At 53.0% G+C, this 25,098-nt stretch overlaps 1 protein-coding gene across 3 annotated transcripts; it reads left to right on the forward strand.

The window, feature by feature from the left end:
- Positions 1-6,097: 6,097 nt before the first annotated feature.
- On the forward strand, positions 6,098-23,678 carry gucy2d (guanylate cyclase 2D, retinal). Of its 3 annotated transcripts, XM_086177237.1 has the most exons (20): positions 6,098-6,130; positions 8,373-8,472; positions 9,873-10,881; positions 10,976-11,277; positions 11,756-12,128; positions 12,213-12,297; positions 13,102-13,213; positions 13,318-13,437; positions 13,627-13,704; positions 13,885-14,061; positions 14,146-14,302; positions 15,242-15,391; positions 15,484-15,632; positions 15,715-15,878; positions 16,559-16,751; positions 18,022-18,196; positions 19,144-19,242; positions 20,117-20,211; positions 20,521-20,603; positions 22,070-23,678. In XM_086177237.1, exons 3-20 carry the CDS (start codon positions 10,038-10,040, stop codon positions 22,152-22,154), a joined length of 3,441 nt encoding a protein of 1,146 aa, XP_086033363.1. In that variant the 5' UTR covers positions 6,098-6,130; positions 8,373-8,472; positions 9,873-10,037; the 3' UTR covers positions 22,155-23,678. The 3 variants fall into 3 exon arrangements, with proteins under 3 accessions (XP_086033363.1, XP_086033362.1, XP_086033364.1); XM_086177236.1 differs by lacking the exon at positions 6,098-6,130 and having other exon boundaries at positions 8,117-8,472; positions 9,877-10,881; XM_086177238.1 differs by lacking the exons at positions 6,098-6,130; positions 8,373-8,472 and adding an exon at positions 9,314-9,379 and having other exon boundaries at positions 9,877-10,881.
- The last annotated feature ends 1,420 nt before the right edge of the window (positions 23,679-25,098 follow it).

A 25,098-nucleotide genomic window follows, 5' to 3' on the forward strand; every position in this document is an offset into this window, starting at 1 on the left:
ACAGCAGACAACCTGCAGGAAGCTTCGCTCTGCTCTTTAATTGCTGGACATTCAAATTTGGGGTGAAGGAATGATGGTTTCCATCCCAGCGTGTGAGAAAGACGGCTCAGAAGATGCCTGGAGATCCTGGACTCCACCGTCATTCACCTCCAAGGATGGAGACATGTTGTCCGAAGATACTCGGGCGTAGAAATCTTCAATAACATGAACAATCGGTTTCCGGTAAAAGTGAGCAGATCTGTGTGACCAGCAGGACGGAGACGGTTTGGTTGGACCGGCGAGGAGGTCCTGGTCAGACCCAGAGGAGGACCAGGACCACGGGAGCCAAGCTGCACCCGTGGTCCTGGGGACCATCAACCCCACGCTGTCCTTCGCTCTGGTAGGAGGTGCTCATGTTACAGCGCACGATAACCAACTGCTGCTCACTGCATACATACATACATATATACACTGGATATATTATAATAATACTTCATCCTTTATTATTCTTTATTATGGGGGAAATCTTGTTGTGCAATGAAGCCCTGAAGATGAGCAGGAGGCTGCAGGGGAGGAATGTTGGCTTCCAAAGACCATCGCTCTGCTTCCTGCGCCGCCCCATGTTTATACTGCATGTAGTCACTGTACATACTAGATATACTAGTACATACTAGATATACTAGTACATACTAGATATACTGTGTGTGTACACTGGATATATTGTATACACACTGTACATAATGTATACATACACTGTGATATACAACCCTGTTGTGAATATTCTACTCAGTATATATGAATATATATATACATATATATATACTGTACATATGGGCCATGCGTGTCCCTGCTATAAATGATATACAGTGTATATATACATTATTTACAATGTAAATAAACATTATGTACAGCGTATGCACACATTCGTTTATCCATAGTTTATTTTGTATGCACTTTGTACTGTGTGTACTCGTGTAGTGTTGTGTATGATAGTGTTGTGTTGTGTGTAAGTGCTGTGTGTGTGTGGTGTTGCTGTCCGGTGTGTGACGGCCTTCACCTGAGGATCTGACCGTCATTCAGGAAACATTCAGGTAAGTAAGAGCCGGATGCACGTCAAGCGATTCGTAAATCACACACGACGAAGGGCAGCGGGTGGTGGAGCCCAAGCGGAGAGCAAAGGGAGGGAGTGTGTGAGCGTGCACGTCAGTGCACGCACGACATGGGTGTCCTGAGGTGGTTCCTTCTGTGTGTGTGTGTGTGTGTGTGTGTTGTTTATGTGCATACATGTGAACAGACTCTGCCAATAGGGTTATTGTGATGTAGATTCTGCAAGATCAGCAGGAGATACACATTTTTCTCACCAATTCACCCAAAAAGGTGTGAAAATAAGGCTGTGCGGTCCCGGGTGTCCGAGCTGCCCGGGGGCCCCGGGGGCCCCGGGGCCGGTGTTTACGGCCCTGCTGGGCCTCAGCTGAGCGCTCGGGATCTTCTGACTCTTCAGACACAAAAACAACAAACGGCGTCGTCTCGCCCGGGTTCTGGCGTCTCCCGTCTAATCGGTTCCCACGCTTTTCCGACGATTGTCCCCGTCTCATCTGCCGGCTTCCAACGCCGGACAAGACGTGGCGGGATGATGTCAGGAGACCAAACACCCGGCCCGTTCGGGAGGCCACGGCTCGGGATCTAATCGCCGCAACGCCGAACCCACGTCTGAGCGGACGCAATCTGAAGGCGCTCTCGATTAAAAGCCCTCACAGATAGTATTTACAAGTCCACGTGCGTGGATTAGAAGCTTCCTATCATCTGAAACACCAGCTGCTTGGTCATGTCCCGGAAAAACAGATAAACCTTCACCTTTGAGGAGAGCTGTAGCGTCATGTCGCATTCCTGGACGCAGGGCAGGACGGACATCGTTCACTGCTATAAATTTGCGTGTGCACGCGCGTGTGTGTGTGTGTGTGTGTGTGTGTGTGTGTGTGTGTGTGTGTGTGTGTGTGTGTGTGTGTGTGTGTGTGTGTGTGCAGTCCTACTGCAGTAACTTTAAAGTACTCTATAAGTATCTCAATGCCTGAGGGTAGTTTTAAACTGTATATTTTTCTCATGGAAAAGTCTCAAACTAATTAAAAATAAAATACCCGGCAGCGTCACGCCGGCTGCTGGGAAAGATAAGCCGACCAGAAGGAACGACGGCCCAGAATCTGCCTCTTCACTCGCAGGGAGGCGTAATGGCGCCCGTTGACCACTGGGGGGCGCCGAAGAGCGCAAGAGCTGTCGGGGAGCAGAGTTTGCAGCCTTTGCTCCTCAGTCTCTGGAGAAGTGGCGTATTTGTTTCCTTCTTAATATGTTGTCTCCCTGTCATTGCACTCCAGAACCTCTCCGTGGACCCGTGCGATTTCCGATCCGGCTGCTGAAGTTCCAGCTCCGGCGTCATTTGTTCTCCGCGACGAAGGCCTCCCCGTGAAACCCCGGGGCTCCGTCGCCGGACGGTCGTGGAGGCAAATGTGAAAACGAAAGCCACGTGTGAGCGGGTTCTGCTTGGATGAACCCGGTGGAGAAGGCCCGATAGCCGCGGTGACGTCAGGAGGTTCATCATACCGTTGTCAGATAAGAGCGATTGTGCCGCTGCTGTTTCTCCAGTCACGCCGGGAACCTTGAACAAAAAAGTCGGTCAGGGAAAGCGAGCCGCGGGAAATCCTTATCGTTTGTTGTCGGCTGCTGCGTTCTGTCTCCTGCGCACGTTCGGAGATACTCCGCTCTGGAGACGCGTTCGGAGGCTGGACTCGAAGCGCAAAGGGCCGCTCGGCGGAGATTCTCACGCTCAAACTTCCACGATCCCGCGCTGAGATACGTCACTTCCACGTCGCTCGATGGAGACGCGAAGCTCCGCCGACAGTGTTTGTCTCAGAGCAGCTCGCCGGGAGATGATTCTCCAGCAGTCTCTTCTAGAGCCGTTCCACCAGCTCCGGTTGACGCAGGTGATGAAAATTCCCCGGAGGTTGAAAAAAGGCCTTCGGTGCTCCAAGCTTCAGCCGACCGAATCTACAACGTTCTCCCGGAAAAGCAACGCGTGATGATAATAAAAGTCCCTCTAACTCACGGGGTATCTCGGAGACGTCGCTGTCTTCTGGGTTCCATCGATTCCTCCACTGTATCGTGACAATCCAGGAGTCGTGTTTTTGGGAAATGAAGCTTGATGGAGGTGCCGTCCTTGGAGATCTTTGGCTTCACTCTTCTGTGCCGGTTGGTCCTGACCCTGGGCTGCTCTTGGTGACGCTCCAACATGGCAGAAGACAATCAGTCGATTACTGAGGAGCTGGTGGCACAGTGGTTGATGCTTCCACCTCGACGCCAGAAGGTCCCAGGCTGGATTCAGAGTGAACATCTTTGCGTGTTCCCTCTGGGTTCTCCGGGTTCCTCCCACAGTCCAAAAACATGCAGGAGGTTCATTGGAGACCTCAGATTGTGCAACAAGAAGGTGAACAGTTGCATGTGTCTATAGGTGGGCCTGTCATGACCGGCAGCTGGTCCAGGCTGGACCCACCTCTGGTCCAGTGGCAGCTGGGATCGCCCTCATGGCACCATGAGACTCATGGAAAAGGAATTTTTGAGGAGCTCCACATTGAATTAACCGGCTAAAACACGAGGACATTTGAGATGAAGAGCCGAACCAGGCTCTGCAGTCGCACCCTGGATCTTCACGGTGCAGGTCAAGATGTGGGTGAAGGTGCCCGGTAAGCCCTGGCCTGCTTGTCCAGCAGAGACGACTGGAATCAAGTGATCCTAGAAAGACGTAGCCAGTGACATCACCCAGCATGAAGTCCCCGGGTCATCGAGGAGGTGATGTTTAAGCTCCTCTGCAGCTCCTCCTACACGTCCGCTCCGTGTTTAATTAATTAACCTCGACGAGAAGCTTCCCCGGAGAAAGTAAGGAATTCCAGGAGGGATAAAATAGCAAGTGGCACCGCGGCTTTGGGAGTCATGTGGCTCTGACGTGCCAGGCTCACCGGGTCTGAGCCTCGCTCAGATTTCATCAAAAGGGACGATCGTGAAACCTCGACGTTTGCAGGAACCCTTTTGTCTGGCCGCCTTCTCAACCTTCTGCCCTCCTCTTAGACGTTAGAACAAACTCCAGCCCCCCCCCCCCCCGGGGCAGGAGGGGCAGATCGGGTCTCGGGTCAGGAGTGAGCGTGGAGGACTGTTCTGTATCTGACCTTGCTTTCCAGTGATATCTGTCAGTGCTCCTCAGCATGCCGCTAAGAGGCTTGCGGCCAGCAGATCAGTTTAGCACAGCCTCCCCGGACTAATCTGATTACTTCAACAAGGCTGCTATCAATGTGCAAGACAGGCTAAACAAGAATAAACACAGCCTCACACTTCCACATCTCCACATCACCGCGGGTCAGAAGGACTTATCCAGGCTCACCCCGACGTGGACGAGCCCCACGCGAGACGCCGGCGTCCGCCTTTTCCGACGTTCGTCGCAGCTCTGAATTTCACTTTCCTCCCGGGGCTTAATTCCAGCTGCGGAGAAACCGCACCTGCTCCCGGGTCAGAAGAGCCACAGCAGACTTTGAGGAGCTTAACGCGAGATATTTTCGTCCCTCAGCTCCAGCTCACACTGCCTATATTAGCACGGCTCTCCATATGTAAGATGTTGACCTTTGCTATCCGACCGTTGGTCCAGAAGGAAGTCAGTGGACGTCTGTGAACCTGCGCGACCATCATTAGCATGAGCAGATAGATGATCATGTTTCTGCAATTTGCTTCATGCAAAGCCGGGCAGCAGCTCGGCTGCCGCAGAACCCGACGACACATGACGGCCTCCGAAGGACCTCACCTCATGAAGGTGAAGAGTCCTGGCGGAGCAGCCGTGGGACTGTGGAGCAAACCCACGGGTCTTCAGACCCCCAGATTCTGGTCGTAAATCTGGCCGTCAAAGCAGCGGCGCTTCCTAGAACGTACTTCATCTGATCTTATCCCATCTTCTCTTCACTGTAGTCCTACCAGAACAGGTTCAGGCCACAGCTGCTCTCAGGGCGTCTGTATGTTCCAGCAGGGGGACACGGCCTGCACCTTGTCTGACCAGGGTCTCCAGGTCTTCCGAGGGAAGTGGTGCCCAAGGCTCTCCTCGGGTGCGATGCCTCACTCCGTCCATCCACGGGCGTGGTGTCGCCTCTGCTCGGCCTTGTGGAGGTCTGTCGCTGCTGTGGGCGACCGGAAAAGCGGAAAAACATTTCTGGCTTCCAGGGAGAAGGTGCTATGTGACTGTCGCCTTCTCCTACCTTCACCGCCCGCCTTGGCCAGTGACTGATCATCCTTGGCGACTCTGGCGTAGAGACATCTTTGTCCACCAGCTTGGGTTTGGTGAGCTCTGCTCTCTCTTGAGCGGGCTTCTTCCGCAGTAGATGGTTCTGCACCCCGCTTTCTATGAAATCGCTTGTGTGGGACGGTGCTCCAGGTGACCTTGAGCTTGTAAGGGAGTGTCTGATGGAGTGGACCTCCAAGACACACGGGGTTGGGGATTTGTAGAAGTTATTGATGTGTCTTTTTGTGTTGAGCCTTTTTCCACCTGCTCTAATTGGCTGGTCTACTTGCAACGGCAGCATCCTAAGATCATCTGTCTGGAAAACCATCTATATAAAGCACGGCGTGGACGTAAAGGGGAAAGAAGACTTTGGAGGAAACCTGCCGAATCTCATGCCGTAGATGATCTGATCATGAGGCCCTCTGGAAGGGATCCTCCTCAGGGTTCCACTCCCTGACCTCAGCCTTGACGATTTATACCTAAAGATAACCGCTGTGGGAATCTCCATAATCCTCACCTCAATCTCCGAGGATCTAGAGGCTGGCAAGACCTTCTGCCAGGCTGGAGGCTGGAGGCTGGAGGCTGGAGGCTGGAGGCCTGCTGTGAGTATGATATCTGTGAATGTTGTGCACGGAGCCTCAGCCACATGTTTCATAATTTGATGTGCGACACACTGTGGACGGTCACTCATCCACCAAACCGTACGCCAAACCCAAACTCCGTGAGGTTCATGCTCTGCACACGCGTCCTATGTTTTGCATCTCCAGCCAAAGCATCGACAACATGTGACCTGCCAGATGTACAGAAGGAAGTGCTGTGCGTGAGAGAGGCTGGCGGATCTACAAGGTCAGCAGTTCAATCCCCTGGTGCAGCAGGCTGGGGGAAGAAGGGGAGGAGACTTCTCCTACGCTCAACCTTCACAGTTGATGGCTCCTGGACAACAGTGTGTGTGTGTGTGTGTGTGTGTGTGTGTGTCCTGTCAACTTTCATATTGTCTTGCAGCCTCTCAAACCGACTCCCTTTAAGAATTCCCTGAGAGCCTCAGTTCCACCTGTGAATCCCCACAAGTTCTTGCTGGTTCAGAGGAGACTCCTGGTACCTTCAAGTCTATTGCTCTTTATTTCCTTGAGCTTCTTTCTGTGCATGATAGACCCACTGTTGAATGACAGGCATTGAAGCTGAGTGATGAAACCAGCTCCTGGTCTGAAACCAGGATCTCCTGGTCTGTTGTGCTCCACCAGGATCTTCTGGTCTGTTTCACTCCACCAGGATCTTCTGGTCTGTTGCGCTCCACCAGGATCTCCTGGTCTGTTGCGCTCCACCAGGATCTCCTGGTCTGTTGCGCTCCACCAGGATCTCCGGGTCTGTTGCGCTCCACCAGGATCTCCTGGTCTGTTGTGCTCCACCAGGATCTCCTGGTCTGTTGCGCTCTACCAGGATCTCCTGGTCTGTTGCGCTCCACCAGGATCTTCTGGTCTGTTTCGCTCCACCAGGATCTCCTGGTCTGTTGTGCTCCACCAGGATCTCCGGGTCTGTTGCGCTCCACCAGGATCTCCTGGTCTGTTGCGCTCCACCAGGATCTTCTGGTCTGTTTCGCTCCACCAGGATCTCCTGGTCTGTTGCGCTCTACCAGGATCTCCTGGTCTGTTGCGCTCCACCAGGATCTTCTGGTCTGTTTCGCTCCACCAGGATCTCCTGGTCTGTTGTGCTCCACCAGGATCTCCGGGTCTGTTGCTCTCCACCAGGATCTCCCGGTCTGTTGCGCTCCACCAGGATCTTCTGGTCTGTTTCGCTCCACCAGGATCTTCTGGTCTGTTGCGCTCCACCAGGATCTTCTGGTCTGTTGTGCTCCACCAGGATCTCCTGGTCTGTTGCGCTCCACCAGGCCTGTCCGAGGCCATCGGGGGCAGATTCTGTGTAATTGGCTGACTGACATCCATTATTTGCCTTGATGGGTTTCAAAGTGACTCCTTACCTTTGCGTGTGGGCTAAACCTCAGTCGGCTGTAGAAGGATGGATGGCAATGATTGGGAATGCAGGGCAATGGCAGGGGTGGTTCAGGGCTCTGGAGCCCTTGGAGCCCCTGGAGCTCCAGGGACCCCTGGACCCCTGGAGCCCCTGGACCCCTGGAGCCTTTGGAGCCTCTGGTCCTTTTAACACCAACCTCATATGGAAACATTCAACCATTCCAAGTTATATACTGACCTCCAACAATTCACCCTGTCATCCACATGTCTGAACACTGCAGGGTCTCCAGTGAGCCTCCTGCATGTGTTTGGACTGGGAGGAACCCGGAGAACCCTGAGGAACCCCATGAAGACACCGGGAGAACATGGAGACCCCACACAGGAAGGGACCTTCTGACTGGGGTGTGGAGGTGCGGACCACTTCTCCAGCCCACTATGGTCACTGAGTGCAGCTGCTGGCCCCCCCCACCGCCAGCAGGCCTCTTGGCGGTCAACCTCTTGGAGCCTCTGTCATTCATATGTTCTCAAAGGCATAAAAATCAAGGCTAACGTCTCCAATAACACAAATGAATCTTCTCCATCCTTCTGATCCACCTCCCTCGAGCCCCATATTGAGGTCTCCTCCCGAGCCCCCTGCTCTCCGGCAGGATGCACCCGGCGTGGTGTTTCTTGTTCCTCCAGGTTTGTTGGCCATGCTCTTCCCATTGCAGTTCCTGCAGCCTGACCACACCTCCACTTTCACCTTCCCTCCGTCTCCTCGGCCCTCCCCCACACTCACTCTTCCCACACTTGGGTGGATTAAGAGCTGTAGAGGACCGAGGAGTCAAAGCTCAGCAGTGCGTCCATCTCCTCGCTCTACTCTGACATGCCACTTTAACCCGGCGGTCTGCTGAGCTTTTCTTTTTAAATTTGACTTCTAACCTCTGGCGGCACCTCCTCCTGGCCCCGGGCCCGCGGTCTGGGTTCGGTCTCGCTCCGAGACGGGGGCGGCAACCCCCGAACAAGCCCGAAGATGTGGAAATTTCAAAGCTCCTTTGCCGTTCTCAAGGATCTGGGATTCAACACGAGATAGTCTGCTCGCTTTACTCGAGGTCTGGATTACGTATGGTGTTTTTTCGCAGTGGCCGACCGAGGATCCCCCTCCGAGTACTTGGTCCACCCGGAGCTTGGACGGTGCTGGTCGAGGACGGGCGACACTGACATGTAGAGGAACTGCTCCAGGTCAGAGAAGTCTCATAAAGATGTTGAAATCAGATGTTAACGGTGACCTGTGCGTTTCAGGGGGACACAAGCTTTGCTTAACTAGTCCTGTTCGATTATAAACCGCTTCTAATATCAACAGGTGTACTAAGGTATCGTAAGGTTTTCAGGACATCATTTGAAGTTATTCTTGACTCCTGATGCCCCTAAGAAGAAGGGCAGAACATTCCAGTCAGGTTCCTTTGAACCTATTAGCACCTGATAAGCCAACGTCAGAATTAGCAGCTCCGGGAGACGCGACGCTCAGCGCTCAATCACTGCACTCCAGCTGGAGACGAGCCGCTCAGAACGAATCATGTCGTGTTACAGCTGCTTTTTGACATCTCTCCGAAGCGTCAGGAGGCCTGAGGGAGAGAAGGGCAACTGATGGGCATCTCCAGGTTGGAGATCTCCAGGCCCTCGGCCCAACCGTCGGTCGTAAAGCTGCCGGCCACGTTTAAATGTGCGGTGCAGAACAGGAGTCGGTATGACTTAGTCCACCCTCCCTACGCAGTGCTGCTAAAGAAGTACACTAACCATCTCAGCACGTTAGGACTCATTAGCTGTGATGTCCCATCAGGGATTCTGGCCAACATTCAAACTGAAGGCTGAAGCAGAAGTGGATGGTCAATATGACTCAGTGATATACAAGTTGAAGAAAACCTCAGTCTATGGAGATCTGCATTTCTTCACCTTGGGCCTCCTCGTCGGGACACGGTTGGCCTCCGTATCTGCTCAGCTTCTGGAAAGTGTTTGAGCAAAGGGGGAGGTTTAAGCTGTTTTTAGCAGAGAACCCCAAGTGTACACTGGACTCACCGTTGTGGAGTCCTCCTGAGTAGAAGAGCTGAGAGGATCTCAGGAGATTGCAGGACCAAATAAAGAAATCAAGGTCAGATTTACAGTCGCGCTTCATGTTATGCTGCAAGAAAATGTAAACTGGCCGCAGCTTGGCTAATCCCCTCAGCAGGAACAACAGTGAGTCTGAGCTCCAGGAGTGAAGCGGGAGTCAACAGCTCACAGAGACATCCCATCGCTGATCATCTCAGATGCTGTAAAACACAGAACCTGGTGGAGGCATACCGTAAAACTCACGGGTTCATTTACAATTGGGTACATTTTAAACGTGAGCAAAACATGGCCTCAATAATTAAATTACTTGGCCATCAGATCAGGGCGGCAACTAAAGAAAAACCAGGAGCCAAGGAGGAGATTTCCATGGAAATGTCTCATAGCAGTGCAGGTCAGAGTTGCTGTGCCGGGTGTCTGATCCTTGTAAGAGGGTCCAGATGCCCTTGCGTTCACCTTTCTGTTCCAGCAGCAGCAGCAGCAGCATGTTCCTCAGTGTAACTGTTGTTTTCTCCCGTTCTTCTTGTCTCCTGGAGGCAGTGATGGCTTGGACCCGTGTCACCACCCGTCCAGATCTGGACTAGAGGCCAGCCGAGTGCCGAGGGAATCCCTCCCGCCTGCAGACGCACTCATTCGCACACTCCCACGCCAATCGCCATAACCACTCCTCTTTGGTGTAATCAGAGTAGACCTGTGAGGAGATGGCGAGTCACAGAGACCCTCGCTTTCTGCACAACCTGTCCTACCACCCGCGGTGGCAACAGGACATCTTCAGGCTGAGGAGGAAAAGACACGTGGCTGAAAACCCTCCCAGTGCTCGTAGTCTCTTTAAATCCACGTCCTCGTCGCCGGCGTCAAAACCACGGTTGCCATCGTCTCCCGTGCGATGTTCGAGGAGCTGTTGTGAGAGCTGGTTCCTCATCGCCTTCCTCACGGTCTCGCTGCTGCCCTGTCAAGCCTGGGCGACCACGTTCAAGATGGCTCTGGTTGGACCCTGGACGTGTGACCTCTTATACTCCAGGGCCCTCCCGGACCAGGCGGCTCGCCTTGCTGTGGCGCGAATCAACAAGGACCCCTATCTCAACAAGGGCTACTGGTATGACTACACTCTGATCAACGAAGACTGCAAGTCGTCCCGCGCCCTGGCTCGCTTCGCGGAGCTGGAAGGCTACGGCGCCGTTTTCCTGGGTCCGGCCAACCCGGGCTACTGCTCCTCCGCGGCCCTGTACGCCAAGGAGTGGGACTTGGGGCTTCTTTCCTGGGGTTGTCTGAAACCAAACATGAAAGAAGGGGGGATGTATTCCACTTTCTTGCGCCCGCTGCCCCTGTCCTCCCGCGTCCTCTTCAGCGTGCTGCGGTACTTCCGCTGGGCCCACGTGGCCATCATCTCCGAGGAGACCGACCTGTGGGAGGCCACTGGCTACGAGCTGGCGTCGTCTCTGAGGGCTCTGGGTCTGCCCGTCGGCCCCGTGGTCACGATGGAGGCCAGCAAGGACGGGCCGACGAGAGCCTTGACGAAGGTGCGGGAGGCGGACAGAGTCCGAGGTGAGCTGGACTCGATGTTGATCTTTTTAATGGATGCTGGGGAACGGTAACCTGAATTCTCAGTCGCCCGCAAATCGATGTTCCTCTTTGGCAGTCGTCATCATGTGCATGCCGTCCGTCCTCATCGGTGGACACGCCCAGTACAACCTCCTGACCACCGCCCTGGCCATGCGCATGATCGACCGAGGCTACGTGTTCATCCCGTACGACACGCTGCTCTACGCGCTCCCCTACACCAACGCCTTCCACTACGTGCTGGGCAACGACACCAAGCTGCGGAAAGCCTACGACGGAGTTCTCACGATCACCATGGACTCTGGAGAGCGCAACTTTATCGAGGCCTTCAGAGATGCGCAGGACGGCTACGAAATCCGTAGCAGCACCCCGGCGGAGCAGGTTAGACTCACAGGCCTGTTACGCCGGTCAACTAATCACTTATTTGTTTGTTTAGATTTATAGATATTTTGGTATCACCGCCACAGCTGGCATTTTTTTCATCATTTCTATCTGGATCAGGAAAGAAGGAGGTGCTGTCCCATCAGAGGGGCAACACATGGTAGATGTTCTGGAGGTTAAGTCAGACTGAGATGGTTTGGACACGGACAGAGGGGGAACGGTGAAGATCTGGGTAGAAGGATGCGGGGGTTGGAGCTGCCAAGCAGGAGGTCTGGAGGAAGACCAGAGAGGAGGTTTCTGTTGGGAAATAGGATAGGAAGTTAGTTGGTGTGAGAGAAGATGGGTAGATGGAGGCAAGTGATCGGCTGGGACCCTCAAAGGGACCAGCCTGGAGGAGAAGAAGAAGATTTGATTTTTTTCCTTTAACACAGCAATGACCGGCCAAGTCCACAAATTCTACCTTCTCCTTCCCCATCAGATTTCCCCGTTCTTCGGCACCATCTACAACATGATGTACTACACCGCCATGGCAGCGGAGCAGGCCCGGGCCAACGGGGGGCGCTGGGTCACCGGGGAGATACTGGGCGGCAGCGAGGGGGGCTTCGACTTCGAGGGCTTCAACCAGCACCTCGGGGCGGGCAGGAACGGCGAAGGCATGCAGGCCCGATACGTAGTGCTGGACTACAGCGGCATCGGCAACACCCTCTACTCCACCCACGCGCTGGAGGCCATGCACACCGACGGCAGGACGGGAGGCTTGAAATATCTCGGACGCTCCGTCCATTTTGCCGGCAGCACGCCCTACAAAGACTCCAGCTGTTGGTTCAGCCCCTACTTTGCCTGCAGCGGAGGTGAGCGATGCCGCCGTCCGTCAAAGAACACAAGCCGAGGGGGGGGTGACGTACGTTGACCTTTGACCTCCTCCCGTCCCACAGGGCTGGACTCGGCCACAGTCTTCTTCCTGCTCCTGCTGTTCTGTGTCCTGGCCATCGGAGGGATCAACGTCTTTCTTCGAATGAAGTAAGAGCAAGAAACCCTATCGTCTGAGACCCCTCTTGCTGTTCTCAGACTACGAGGAATACATGAGTAAAGTCTGATTATTGTCTCACTTAGGAAAGTGGTCACTCTCAACTGGTGCATTTACATCGAGCCGAGAACTTCGAATATGCTCGCACCTTCTCACTTCCATGATTTGTTATTTTCAAGTATCTATACATTCAGTGGTAATATGATATTAAAAAATATGACGTGGTACTGTAATCATTCCTCAAGCCGTACAAGCTGACTTGAATGATCCTGGGCGGAGCAGTGGTGACCACCTCTGCCTTACAGCAAGAAGGTCCCTGGTTGGACTCCCATAGGTTCTGTCTGGAGTCTCCACGTTCTCTCCGGGTTCTCCAGGTTCCTCCCACAGTCAGGAGGTTCATTGGAGACCCTGAATTGTCTGGACCTGTGATTGAGAGCGTGAATGGTTGTGTGTCTCCACAAGTGGCCCTACCATGGACCAGGATGAACTGCGCCTCTCAGCCACTGATGACTGGGATGGGCTCCAGCACCCATAGACAACAGATGAATGACTCCATGAAGCATCTACATTAGGATGTTCTCACATATGCTTTTGTGTGATGTTAAACTAAGAAACGCAACACGAGTGCATTTAGCTGTGTGAGATGTTGGGGTGTGAAGAAGTCCATCAAAGCAATAAGGATGGAGCGCAGCATGAACATGATGGAACACATCCTGGACTCTGAGGAGGTCTGATGTTTCAGGATGAAATTTCAAACAGATTCACACTGAAAAAACGCTTTCTATCCGTCTACCCAGGAGAAGTGGCAGGATCGGGTTCAGCTTTGGGGGCGGGGCCAACGGAGGATCCACAAAGGTGGTCCTGACCCTGGACGACCTGGTCTTCATCAACACACAAATCAGCAAACGGGTCAGTGCTCTGCTACTTCCAGCCCAAGAACCCGACGTCTTTGCTGCCCTCCTTGCTTCAGGTCACGTGCTCTTAACTCATGCGTCCTTGTTGTCCGAGAGCAGAAGCTGAACGACGAGAGCATCCTGAAGAGCCAGCTGGACATGAAGACGCCGCACCACTCGGTGTCCGGTCGCAGCTACATGGCCTCCACGCCCGACAGCTCCAACGTAGCTGTGTTTGAGGTGAGACTCCTTGTTTTCAGCGTCTTTGAACAAAATCCTGAAAAGAAGCTCTAAATCCCCCAAAGATCAATGTGAGCTTCATCCCAACAGTCTGGTTTTAGAAGATTGTGACACTTTGGATTCTACATCGCCCGCTTTTTCCCTGGTAGTACCTTCACAAAGTAACGTTGTGTTCTCGTGCCCATCCAGGGGGACTGGGTCTGGTTGAAGAAGTGCCCCGGAGGAGGATCGAGCATAAACGGCAGCACGTCGTTTGTGTTTGTGAAGGTCAGTGTTTCTCGTGAACTTTGGAAACATCTCGATTTTGCAACACGGACTGGTGATCGCAGCCTCAAACCAAAACCTAAGGAATTCAGGCCGCCGACATGTACCGCGGTTCTTCTTGAGAAGTGACGAGAGCTTGCGTTGCCGTTGTCAAGCCGGGCGTCTTCTCCTTCTCGTTCTTAGCTGAGGGACATGAGGCACGAGAACCTCAACCTGCTCCTGGGACTGTTCCTGGACTCCGGGATCTTCGGCATGGTGACGGAGCACTGCTCGAGAGGTAGCTTGGAGGACCTGCTCGGCAACGAGGACGTGCGTCTGGACTGGATGTTCAAGTCGTCATTGTTGATGGATCTGATCAGGGTAGGACAGGCAAAGTGACCCTCTTGGTTCCAGAGATACCTTCAGCTGTGCTTCATCGTCCGCCACACCTTTTCCTGCCTTCAGGGTATGAAGTACCTGCACAATCGTAGCATCATCCACGGAAGGCTGAAATCCCGCAACTGTGTGGTCGACGGGCGCTTTGTGCTAAAGGTGACGGATTACGGCTTCAATGAAATCATGATCGCCCAAAGCATCGACACCGAGGCGGAAAAGCCCGAGGGTGAGTTCAAATTCTCCTGCGGAGAACGAGTATGTTTGCCCGAAGGGTCGGGAAGCATACAAGTGCCGTCCGAGCGTGAGCTTCTTTATTAATTAGGACTTGTAGCACATTTGCCACAATCGATGCCGGCGAAGCCGAGGTGGAGCGACTGCTCCGGCTCCGGGCTGAGATCCTGCCCCAGGTGGACAAGGTCAATGATCTACGGGTCTCGTTGGGGAGAGAAGCTCCGCCGTGACGAAGCTTGTAGGACCAGTCGGTCTACGTTCCCGACCTCACCTGAGGTCTGCAGCTGTGGGCGGCGACACAAAGAACCCGATCACAGATACAAGAGGTCGAGAGCAGTTTCCTCCTCAGGGTGTCCAGGGTTCCTCAGGAGATCTACCAGGGATGGACGGATGGACGGATGGATGGATGGATGGAGAGATGGATGGATGGATGGATGGAATTGTCAAACATGGCAAACTTTATTAATTCTTACTGAAAAAGCTCCTGAACGAGTTTCCTGCACATTTTCTTTGCATGTTTCTTGTTTGATTCTTTTGTTATTACTGTTGTTGTTGTTGTTGTGTTTATTATTAGTATCAAGTTATTTTGATCCTATTTCTCTATTTCTATGTTTTTTGCCTTTCTAGTCACTTTTCTACTTGTCCTTGGATGTTGGTTTGGTAGTTTGTGGTTTATTTTGAGGTCCTGTCACATGTTTTTACCTGTGAAAGTGTAGTTTATGTGTCCATGTCAGCAGTTGCAGCAACATATCCAGGTTTAACTTCCTCTTGATTCCAGTTGTGATCATTATTAAAGTTTGATGATATGAATGTATTCCATATTTCCCACTTCAGTTTGGTGGAATCGATTTTCTTTGCGCGAATCCCCGTCGTTGTAGGTCAGCGTTCAAGGTTTCCATTTACATTCTTCTTCCTTCTTGACATGCACACCAAGACCTTCTGTGGACGGCTCCTGAGCTTCTGCGCAGCTCCAGCCTGCGGCGGAGAGGAACCTTCCCAGGAGACGTCTACAGCTTCTCCATCGTCGTGCAGGAGGTCGTCTCTCGCTCCGCTCCCTTCTGCATGCTGGACATGCCTCCCAAGGGTGAGGTCCGCCGGCAACTCCAGGCAAATGTCTGATCTGCATGCTGACCTGTGTGTGTGTGTGTGTGTGTGTGTGTGTGTGTGTGATGTCAGAGATCATCAGTAAGGTGAGGGAGCCCCCTCCGCTGTGTCGGCCCACGGTGTCGGTGGAAGAAGCCCCGGTGGACGTGATTCAGGTGATGAAGCAGGCCTGGAGCGAGGAGCCGGACAAGAGGCCCACCTTTGAGGACATCTTCAAGCAGGTGAGAGCCCGTCCTCCTGCGAGAAGCCGTGATGGACCTCGGGCCGGAGATGACCCCTCCACCGTGCTCCGTCTATCCGCAGTTCAAGAGCATCACCAAAGGGAAGAAGACCAACATCATCGACTCCATGCTGCGCATGCTGGAGCAGTACTCCTCCAACCTGGAGGACCTGATCCGAGAGAGAACGGAGGAGCTGGAGGTGGAGAGACAGAAGACCGACCACCTCGTGGCTCAGATGTTGCCCAAGTGAGTGCAGGAAGTGTTTTGTCTGGCTTCAGAAAAGGCCGCAGAGCAGCGTTAGATGATTCATCTAGCGTTCTTCTGGAGTCCTCCTCCCCTCCAGCGTTATAGCAGAGCTTCCACCAGCTCCTGCCTTTATCGTCTTCACAAATATTCCAATATCTAACTATATTCTGGGCGGCGCAGAGGTCAGCATCTCCTCCTCACTGCCAGAAGGTCCCTGGCTGGATTCCCACAGGGTTCCTTCCCGAGTGGAGTCTCCACGTTCTCCCGGTGGTGGGTGGGGTTCCTCAGGGTTCTCCGGGTTCCTCCCGCTGTCCAACACATGCGGGAGGTTGAGTGGAGATGCTGCGTTGTGCAGACGTGTGAATGAGAAGGTGAAGGGTTGGATGTCTCTCCACGAGGCCCTGTGACCGGTCCAGGGTGACGACCAGGGTGGGCTTGAGAACCTCCACCCAAGATCAGCGGTATGGAGAAGCAACGGATGAATGAATATATTCTTTGTTGTGGCTTCTGAGAGAGAAGTTCAGTTTGAATTTACGGGTAAAGATGAACCAGGAAGTCCCTGGTTAGATGATCCGTTCGCTGTCTCTGACCTTCATCCAGCAGGGCCTCCATCCTGAGGAGAGGCAAATCAGCCCAAATGAAGGGATGATGGAGAAGAAGTGTTTCTGTGTCCTCCACAGGACGGTGGCCCAGGCGCTGAAGACCGGCAAGCCCGTCAAACCGGAGCATTTCAGCGAGGTCACGCTGTACTTCAGCGACATCGTGGGCTTCACCACCATCTCGGCGCTCAGCGAGCCCATCGAGGTGGTCGACCTGCTCAATGACCTCTACACGCTCTTTGACGCCATCATTGGGCTGCACGATGTCTACAAGGTCAGTGCTTCCTCCATCTCCATCCCCATCTCCAACTCCATCTCCATCTCCATGAATGCCTGGTCCTTTGGTTCTGCAGACTAGTCAGCAGATCTTCTACAGAACCAGCACTAACCAACGTCAAACCAATGCTGCTGTTTATCATTGGTTGATGTTGGTGAAGAAGTTGCTGTCAGGACGTCCGTCACATTTAGATACTGGCAGCAGCTGGGATCGATATGGGGTTGGTTAGGGTCTTCTTCTTCTTCTTCTTCTTCTTCTTCTTCTTCTTCTTCTTCTTTGGGCTTCTCCCTTCAGGGGCCCTGGCCAATCACCTCCCTCCATCTAACCTCCTCTCCCTGTCCTCTTCTCCTCCATCTGTGAAGCTCCTCTCTGGTCTTCCTCCAGACCTCCTGCCTGGCAGCTCCAACCACAGCATCTTTTTACTTTTTACTCAGATCTTCTCCCTCCCTCCTCTGTCCATGTCCAAACCATCTCAGCGTGGCTTTATCTCCAGACCATCTCCCATGTGCTGTCGCTCTGATGGACTCCTTCCTGATCCTCTCCATCCTCCTCACTCCCAAAGAGAAACTCCACATCTTCATCTCTACCTCCTGTCTTCTTCTCAGTGTCTCTAAACCAGACCCATTGGCTGCTGTCACCTCCATCTTCGTTCTTTCCGGCAGATACATGTGTTCTCCACCAGTTCCAGCCTGCTTGCATGTGTTCTCCACCTCCTCTCCAGCCTGTTGACCCTCATTACTTAAACTCCTCCAGCATCTTCACCTCCTCTCCCTGTAGCCTCAATGTTCCTCCTGGGTTCTTCTCACTCACACACATGCATTGTGTTTTGCTGCGACCAACCTGCATAGAGATGTTCCTCCACCTGCTTCCTGCTCTCCCTGTAGATCACACTGTCATCTGCAAACATCATCAAGGTCCCGTATGACTCCCGTCTAACCTCGTCCTCCAGCCCGTCCATCACTGCAGCAACACTAGAAGGTGCTCAGAGCTGCTCCTGATGCTCTCCCACCTCCACCTGGTCTCCTCCCCACCTTCCCACAGCTCTTGTACAGACGATCCAGACCATTAGATGATATCAGATTAGCCCTTGGTCTTCCAGACGATGAAATGACTGAGAAGATGCAGAGATACAGCGGGGAGGTCTTTTCAGATGAATGGACGGAGAAGAACCTTTTGTCCGACAGCGATCGGGTGTTTTCAAGCAACGGTGGCGTTCCGACGGCGGCGGCCGTGTTCTGACTCTTCTGCCTTTCTCTCTGGAGTTCAGGTGGAGACCATCGGTGACGCCTACATGGTGGCCTCTGGAGTTCCCACCAGGAACGGGAACCGTCACGCGGCCGAGATGGCCAACATGTCCCTGGACATCCTCCACTGCATCGGGACCTTCAAGATGAGGCACATGCCGGAGCTAAAAGTCAGGATCCGTATCGGCTTGCACTCCGGTGAGCAACATGTCCTCCAGACCTCCTGCTCCAGCTCCAACCTCATCCTTCTACCCAGATCTTCTCCATCCCCTCTCATCTAACCCACAACCAATGACCTGCCTCCGTCTAACCCTCTTCTCCTCCATCTGTGAAGCTCCTCTCTGGTCTTCCTCCAGACCTCCTGCCCGGCAGCTCCAACCACAGCATCTTTCTACTCAGATCTTCTCCATCCCTCCTCTATCCGTGTCCAAACCATCTCATTGTGACTTGATCTCCAGAACATCTCCCATGTGCTGTCCTCCTGATGGACTCCTTCCTGACCCTCTCCATCCTCCTCTCTCCCAAAGAAGATCTCTGCTGCCTCCAGCTCAGCCTCCTGTCTTCTAGCAGACCCCGCGGCTGCTTCACCTCCACCTTCTCCACCTTTCCCTCCATACTGTCTGATGCTCCTCCGTCACCCCTGAGCATCTTCTCCACCGGACAGATGTTTGCAGGACAGATGACCCTCAGTCCTTAAAGTCCTCCACCTTCTTCCTCTCCTCTCCAGGACATACCTCCTCCTCCTCCTCCTCCTCCATTGCAATATCATCTGCAAACATCTCAATCGGTGAAGATCCCGTCTAACTTCGCCTGTGTCCGTCCATCGCCGCAGTGAAACCTGCAGATATTGGAGTTGTGTTTCTATGTTCTCTCAGAAAGATCTGCTGATGTTGCAGGAGGTTCTGCCACGGCTTTTCACAGCAGCCCAAGCTGCTAAGGCCAGAGGGTATTTTTACCCTCTTGATCCTGGTCTGGAACTCCTTGCAGGAGCAGTGACACACTATCCACTTAGGGTGCTGTCATCCAATTAACACGCAGCGTCGCTCCGCAGCGCCGCTCCACGCTTTGCCCTCGCCGTTACTTTGAGAAGAAACGACCAACGTTGGATTCACAGGAGGTGAAAGGATGTCGGTGTGTGTTTGCAGGCCCGGTCGTGGCGGGAGTGGTGGGTCTCACCATGCCCAGGTACTGCCTGTTTGGAGACACCGTCAACACGGCGTCCAGGATGGAGTCTACGGGGTTGCGTGAGTGACTTTTGTCGCCGGTTAAAGTTCACAAATGCTGCTTTTCTCACCTTTGAGATGTTTTTTTTTTTTTCCGTCCATTGTGAGAGAGGTGGAGTGGACAGTTGGGGGGGCCTTCAGCCACGCCTCCGCAGGCTAAACAGGGCTTTGGGGGCGGAGCCCTCGCTAAGCCTTTAAGGCTATCAACAGAATTACAGGCCAATTTGAAGTTTGGATGTAAATGTGGTCAATGTGTGTGTGTGTGTGTGTGTGTGTGTGTGTGTGTGTGTGTGCGTGCGTGCTGCGGGAATCAAACACAAGCCTTAATTCGGCAAAATGAGGACCAAAGGGATCTGAGTAGAAGCTGAAGAAGGTGCACCTTAAACTTCCTGTTTATTCCCAATATGTGTGTGTGCACACGTGGACTCCACTGCCCCCTGCTGGCCCAACCAGGCCTTGCACTTTGGCGTCTCCACGTTCACAGTCCACTGCCTCTCCATGTTTCAACTGCATGTTGGTATTTACCTGAGGCGGGTGGACTGCGGCCATCTAAACCATATCAAGCCTCTGGCTAAACCTTGGTGTTCATGTGAAGGGATGAATTCTTAAGATTTGCTCTTTGCATGTGGAGTTGTCAGCGCCGCAGGACGGCTCGCTCACACTTGATTATCCACAGCCAACGCTTTCTCAGCTTCAGAAAGTATGAGTTCTCCTGAGTAAGTCATCGCGCTGACGCCGATGAGCCGCCCAACCATGATATCCGAAGCTGTATCTACTCTTGCGATGTATTTGTGAACACGCGCACGAGAACGGACCGCACTGTAACCACCGACCCGCGTTGGGAAATACGAGGCGTTAACGATGAGTAAACATGGCCACCGTGTCGCTGTCGCAGCTTACAGGATCCACGTCAACCAGAGCACGGTGGATGTCCTGAACAGCCTGAAGCTCGGATACAAAATACAAGTCAGGGGCCTGACGGAGTTGAAGGTGAGTCGGGGATCCGGGATCCGTCTCCTTTCGGTTTCTTGATTTTTAGTCGATGTCCTGCGGGCGCGACGGTGCGTCTTTTGTCTCCCGACCTCCATTGACCTCCTTTTCATCGGTTGTTCGTTGGTTCATTTCGCCCCTTGACGTCACAACTATTCCCAGAGACTCAAACTACAACGGCAGATTCATGTCAAAAAAAACATAAATATTTCGACCGGACTTTGCTCTTCATCCAGAGAGTCGTATCACGCGTTCAAATGCCGCCCTGCCGTGATGTTCACATAGTGCTGATCATACTTGCTCTTTCAGGGCAAAGGCATTGAGAACACGTATTGGTTGGTCGGGAGGGAGGACTTCAAGAAACCCCTGCCTATTCCGCCAGACCTCCAAGGGTGAGTGAACGCTTCTCCAACCCCTCGAACGAGCGCTGAGCTTTGGGGAAGTTCGACAGGAGAACGATTGCACGTCCTTCTTCTGTGAGTGTGCGGTGAAATGAAGAAATCACCCTTCAGCCGTGAGCTTAGCACGGTGAACAGCGGCTAGCGGAGTTGCTAGGCTACCTGCACCAGGAGTCATGTAGAACACATTCCAGCGAAAAGGAAAGGTTGGAGGGTTCACCTCCTCGTTCGCTCATGATGTCAGATAGAAGGCCTTGAAGGAGACAGAACAGCTGGATTGTTAAGGAGAACCATGTTAGGAGATGCTCTTGGAAAATGGGAATAAGAGTACAAGTGTATTGTCCTGTACATGTAGATGAAAGGGCTGTACAAAGCAAACTTACAATTGTAGCATCTTAAAGCACAAAGGAATATTCATTTTCAAACAAATGAATGAGCACATGAGTCTCACGTCCGTTCGACGCTTGCAAAGTTTTTCCATTTTGCCCAAACATCTTTCATTTCCTTGCTCCACGTTGTCTTTCTATTCCCTGCCGTATTTTTTCCCTGCTGAGGCGGTGTCCGCTCAAACGCCGATGCCGCGATTGAACATCAGCGTATCGTCGGCATACAGAGTGACCTTAGCGGAGGGCTGAAGTTCAGAGAGGGCGATGCTTCACTGGTGGGTGTGAGAGGCCGGGAGGCGTCTGGGCGTCCACGCCAGCACCCGCCCATGTAGAAAACATGTAGAAAAGAAGAAACAGCCACTGGTGGGAAAGCAAATGTATGGATCATCTGCTCCGATCAGGCTGAGCATGTGAGGATGTTGATGAACCTTCAGCAGATCTCAAAGTCGACTTTAATGTCAACGCTGCCGTACCTTCACACGTAGCATTCAACTAGCGTTACTCTGAGACCCGCAAAAGTACAAAACATGATAAATAATTTGTCACAACGAACAACGACGAGATCTTAAACTTTTCCTGAAGGGACAGCAGGCCACCACAGCTCGCACCCTAAACCCTCCTCCATCTTGCCGTTTCACCCGGTTACAAACCTCAAGGTCTTCAAGTGACGTGAACGAGCTCTTTATTATTCAGGCATTTTATTTCATAAAATGAGCGGCGGCGTCTCCACGGTGACCAAAACATTATTTATACCCAACCAACGGGTGGGGACGTCTTGAACTTTCCATCGTCACCTGGTCTGAGGCGCGATGAACTGCTTGAGTTTGTCCAGCTACAGGTCGTCTTCACACACACACACACACACACACACACACACACACAGTTGCAAGTGGTTTTCCAGTTTGGCGTAAAACAGCGACGATGCTTCGGGTCGGGTGGGAAACAGACCTTTATTCAGAGTGAAGGTCCTTCGGATCTGTGGAGATGAGGAGATGAGTGTCCTCTCAGAAGCAGAACCTCGGTCCCGTCCCGTGTTCACCCGCCACCGACCCAAGGCTGTGTTTCTTGTTGCAGGGGCAGCAATCACGGCATCGCTTTAGAAGAAATCCCGCCCGACAGAAGGCAGAAGTTCCTGGACCGGCAGAAGAGGATGGGCTGAGCCGAGGTCCAGGCCGATGCCCCCCCGCCCCCCGTACGGTTTATCAATTATTTAATCCGGCCGTTCCACGTCCTCCGCCCCCAACAACACGCCGGAGACCATCACCCACATCTCCAGAGGTCCCGGCACCTCCTCCATCTCCACCTCAGCGAGGCCGGGGCGACCTGAACCCCCGGGGCGCCACCAGAACCCAACTGTATTTATCCCACAGCTAGCGTCTGAATGTAGAGTGTGTTGCGTGTGCTGAGATGATGAGACAATGATCTGATCTCCAGATCCCCGTATTTAGACTTGGAAATTTTTCCTGAAGGCCCCGAGGGTGGAGGCTACCTCCAGGGAAAACCCGCTCGACGTTGAGCTCCGGAAGAGTTTACCTGAAACGGCTTCATGAGAAATCTCTATCTCTGCATCCCGGCGGAGGTTCCTGCACGCCTGGGATGGAGCTCCTCAGAGCAGCCAGGTGTTTCACGTAGCGCGTCTCCCGATCGATACCCGATAAAAAAAGCCCCGGCCAGCTCGTCTGGATTGTTTGCGTAAGACGTTTCACGACGACGCCGTTTCCATAACGAGAGCGGGGTTCTCCGGAGGAGCCTCGGGGGGTTTGTCTTCTCCAAACGGCGACCTCCAGGTTTCTCCTCCTAATGACGCTAACAATCCTCAGCATGTAGTTTTTTTTCTTCTTTTTTTTGGTTTGTTTGTTTGTTTTTTAATGACGCGCTTAGCGATTTGGACGCTACGGGGAGGAATATGCAAACCATGTGACCCATTACCCCAACATGTATGCTTGGCTGGCCGCGCTCTTTCTCTAATGGGCTTCCAGTGGGATCTGCCACGCGCAGAACATCTGCGGATCTACGCTAACGTCTCCTCCAGGAACACGCCCGTCTGCGTCAGAGACTTTTTTCTTCTCGAGCCTGATCTTCCTGTTCCAGCGAGGCCTCGGGCCGGACGTGCAGGAACTTCACCCGCTCATGAAGAGCAGGGTCCTTGTGTGTGTGTGTGTGTGTGTGTGTGTGTGTGTGTGTGTGCGCTGTAAATTTGTACGAGGTTAGCGTTGTTGGAGGTCTTCATGTCCTGCATGTTCTTGGATGAGTTCTCGTCCCTCGGCGAGCTCCGGGAAAAAAGGGGGAAAAGCAGCCATGATGGTTCTTTCTATTCGTGACCTTGAGCTGCAGGTGTCGAGGACGCTCTGCAGAAGATCCTTCCACTTCACACACACACACACACACACACACACACACACACACACACACACATTAAACACTGACATGAGGATGGACGTCCAACGGTCGGGTTTTGGTGTTTCTGGCGGGGCTTTTGTTGTTGGTGTTCTCCACCCGCACGGCGCCAACGACCACAAACAGCAACAGCGGACAAACTAAAGTCCAGCATCACTATTTTATCCCCTCACAGGTAGATCCTACTTTTTCTAGACTTTTCTTTCTTGCCAAAGCGGTAGATCGGAATGGAACGGACCCTGGTGATGTTTTCCAAGAGGACTTCCATCATGTTTATGTAAATAAATGACAGATATAGTGAAGACGCCGCTCTCCTCCGGTTATTCCTCGGCCTCACGACGAGAACTTCAGCACAGAAGTAGCAAAACATGACGAGAACACATGACGTGAATACACAGAATGGAGGTTTGTGACCTTCAGGCGACTTTACAATCAGGAATTTGCAAAAACTTGATTGTTCCATTTTCGAGTTTGTTCATCATTCCTTGGCCGAACCTCGCCTCTTCTCCTGCTGGTGACGGAGACGTCCAACCTTCACCTTCTCCTCCACACGTCAGGACAACGTAGGGGGTCCATGGACCTCGTGCATATGTTAGGAGGAACCCGGAGAACCCTGAGGAACCCCGTGCAGACACGGGGAGAACATGGAGACTCCACGCCTGTGGGGATCCAAGCAGGGACCTTCTGGCTGCGGGGAGGAGGATCATGATGGGTAGCTGTGCAGGTGCAGGTGGTGGTGTGTGTGTGTGTGTGTGTGTGTGTGTGTGTGTGTGTGTGTGTGTGTGTGTGTGTGTGTGTGTGTGTGTGTGTGTGTGTTTGTGTGTGTGTGGGGGGGGTCGGACGAAAGAAGAGCAGGTTTGTAAACGGTGAGGCTGAGTTCTCCCGGTGTGAAGCGATTTGCTGAGATGCGTCTGGAGCTGCTCAAAGGTCCAACCCCATCTTCTCGCCCCCATGTGGGTTCTCCTAACAGGCTTTGGGCTGCTGTGACTCATTTACGCTGCGGTGGAACAATCCCATTTGCATAATGCAACGTCTTTGCAACAAACCGCACGCCGGCGGAGAGGACTTCCTGTGCAGGACCGCACGCTGGAGGTCACGTCCTGAGGTTTGACGCGTGGGCTCGCTGAAGAACCGCGGCCATTATCTTGAGTCAGAGACAGGAGGAACGAGGGGGCTCTTCTCATGGTGAACCTTCATCCAACTTCTTCGATTCGTAAAGAAAAACTTCCAGGAGGAGGAAGAAGAAACCATTTATTTCCTGCTTTATGTTTGACATTCAGCGTGTCTGCAGATGAAACCGTGATCTACAGGGAGAGCAGGTGGAGGAACATCTGGAGACGTGGAGGTATGAAACCATGTGTGGATGAGAGGAACACCAGACGAGCGGTGAGGCTGCGGGGAGTGGAGAAGAAGAAGGTGGAGGAGTCACAGAGGATCCACAGAGCAACGGAGAGACTGGAGAAGAGGAGGAGAAATGAGTGAGAAGACGTTGGAACAACTGGAGAAAAGAAGCATCGGCCAGAATGGATGGAAAGGTGGAGGAGATGGAGGTGGAGTTGAGGCGACCATGTCGTGGTTTGGAGGCACTGAGGAGAAGCCGGTAGGCAGAGATGAAGATGAGACGCTTCCTGTTTGGGATTGAGGAGGATGGAGAAGATCATGGAGGCGTCCATCAGAGGGACGGTGTGTGGAAGATGATCTGGAGA

Source organism: Fistularia commersonii, chromosome 29 (genome assembly GCF_037954325.1).
Source record: "Fistularia commersonii isolate RoL2024-O1a breed Wild chromosome 29, RoL_Fcom_v1.0, whole genome shotgun sequence".
NCBI lineage: Eukaryota > Metazoa > Chordata > Actinopteri > Syngnathiformes > Fistulariidae > Fistularia > Fistularia commersonii.

What these genes read in the sequence shown, in the direction of transcription:
- gucy2d (XM_086177237.1), top strand. Translation starts at nt 10,038, where the DNA reads ATGGCGAGTCACAGAGACCCTCGCTTTCTGCACAACCTGTCCTACCAC. An exon ending in CTACTTTGCCTGCAGCGGAG is followed by an intron (nt 12,129 to 12,212) that starts GTGAGCGATGCC and finishes CCCGTCCCACAG; the next exon opens with GGCTGGACTCGGCCACAGTC. An exon ending in GCTGGACATGCCTCCCAAGG is followed by an intron (nt 15,392 to 15,483) that starts GTGAGGTCCGCC and finishes GTGTGATGTCAG; the next exon opens with AGATCATCAGTAAGGTGAGG.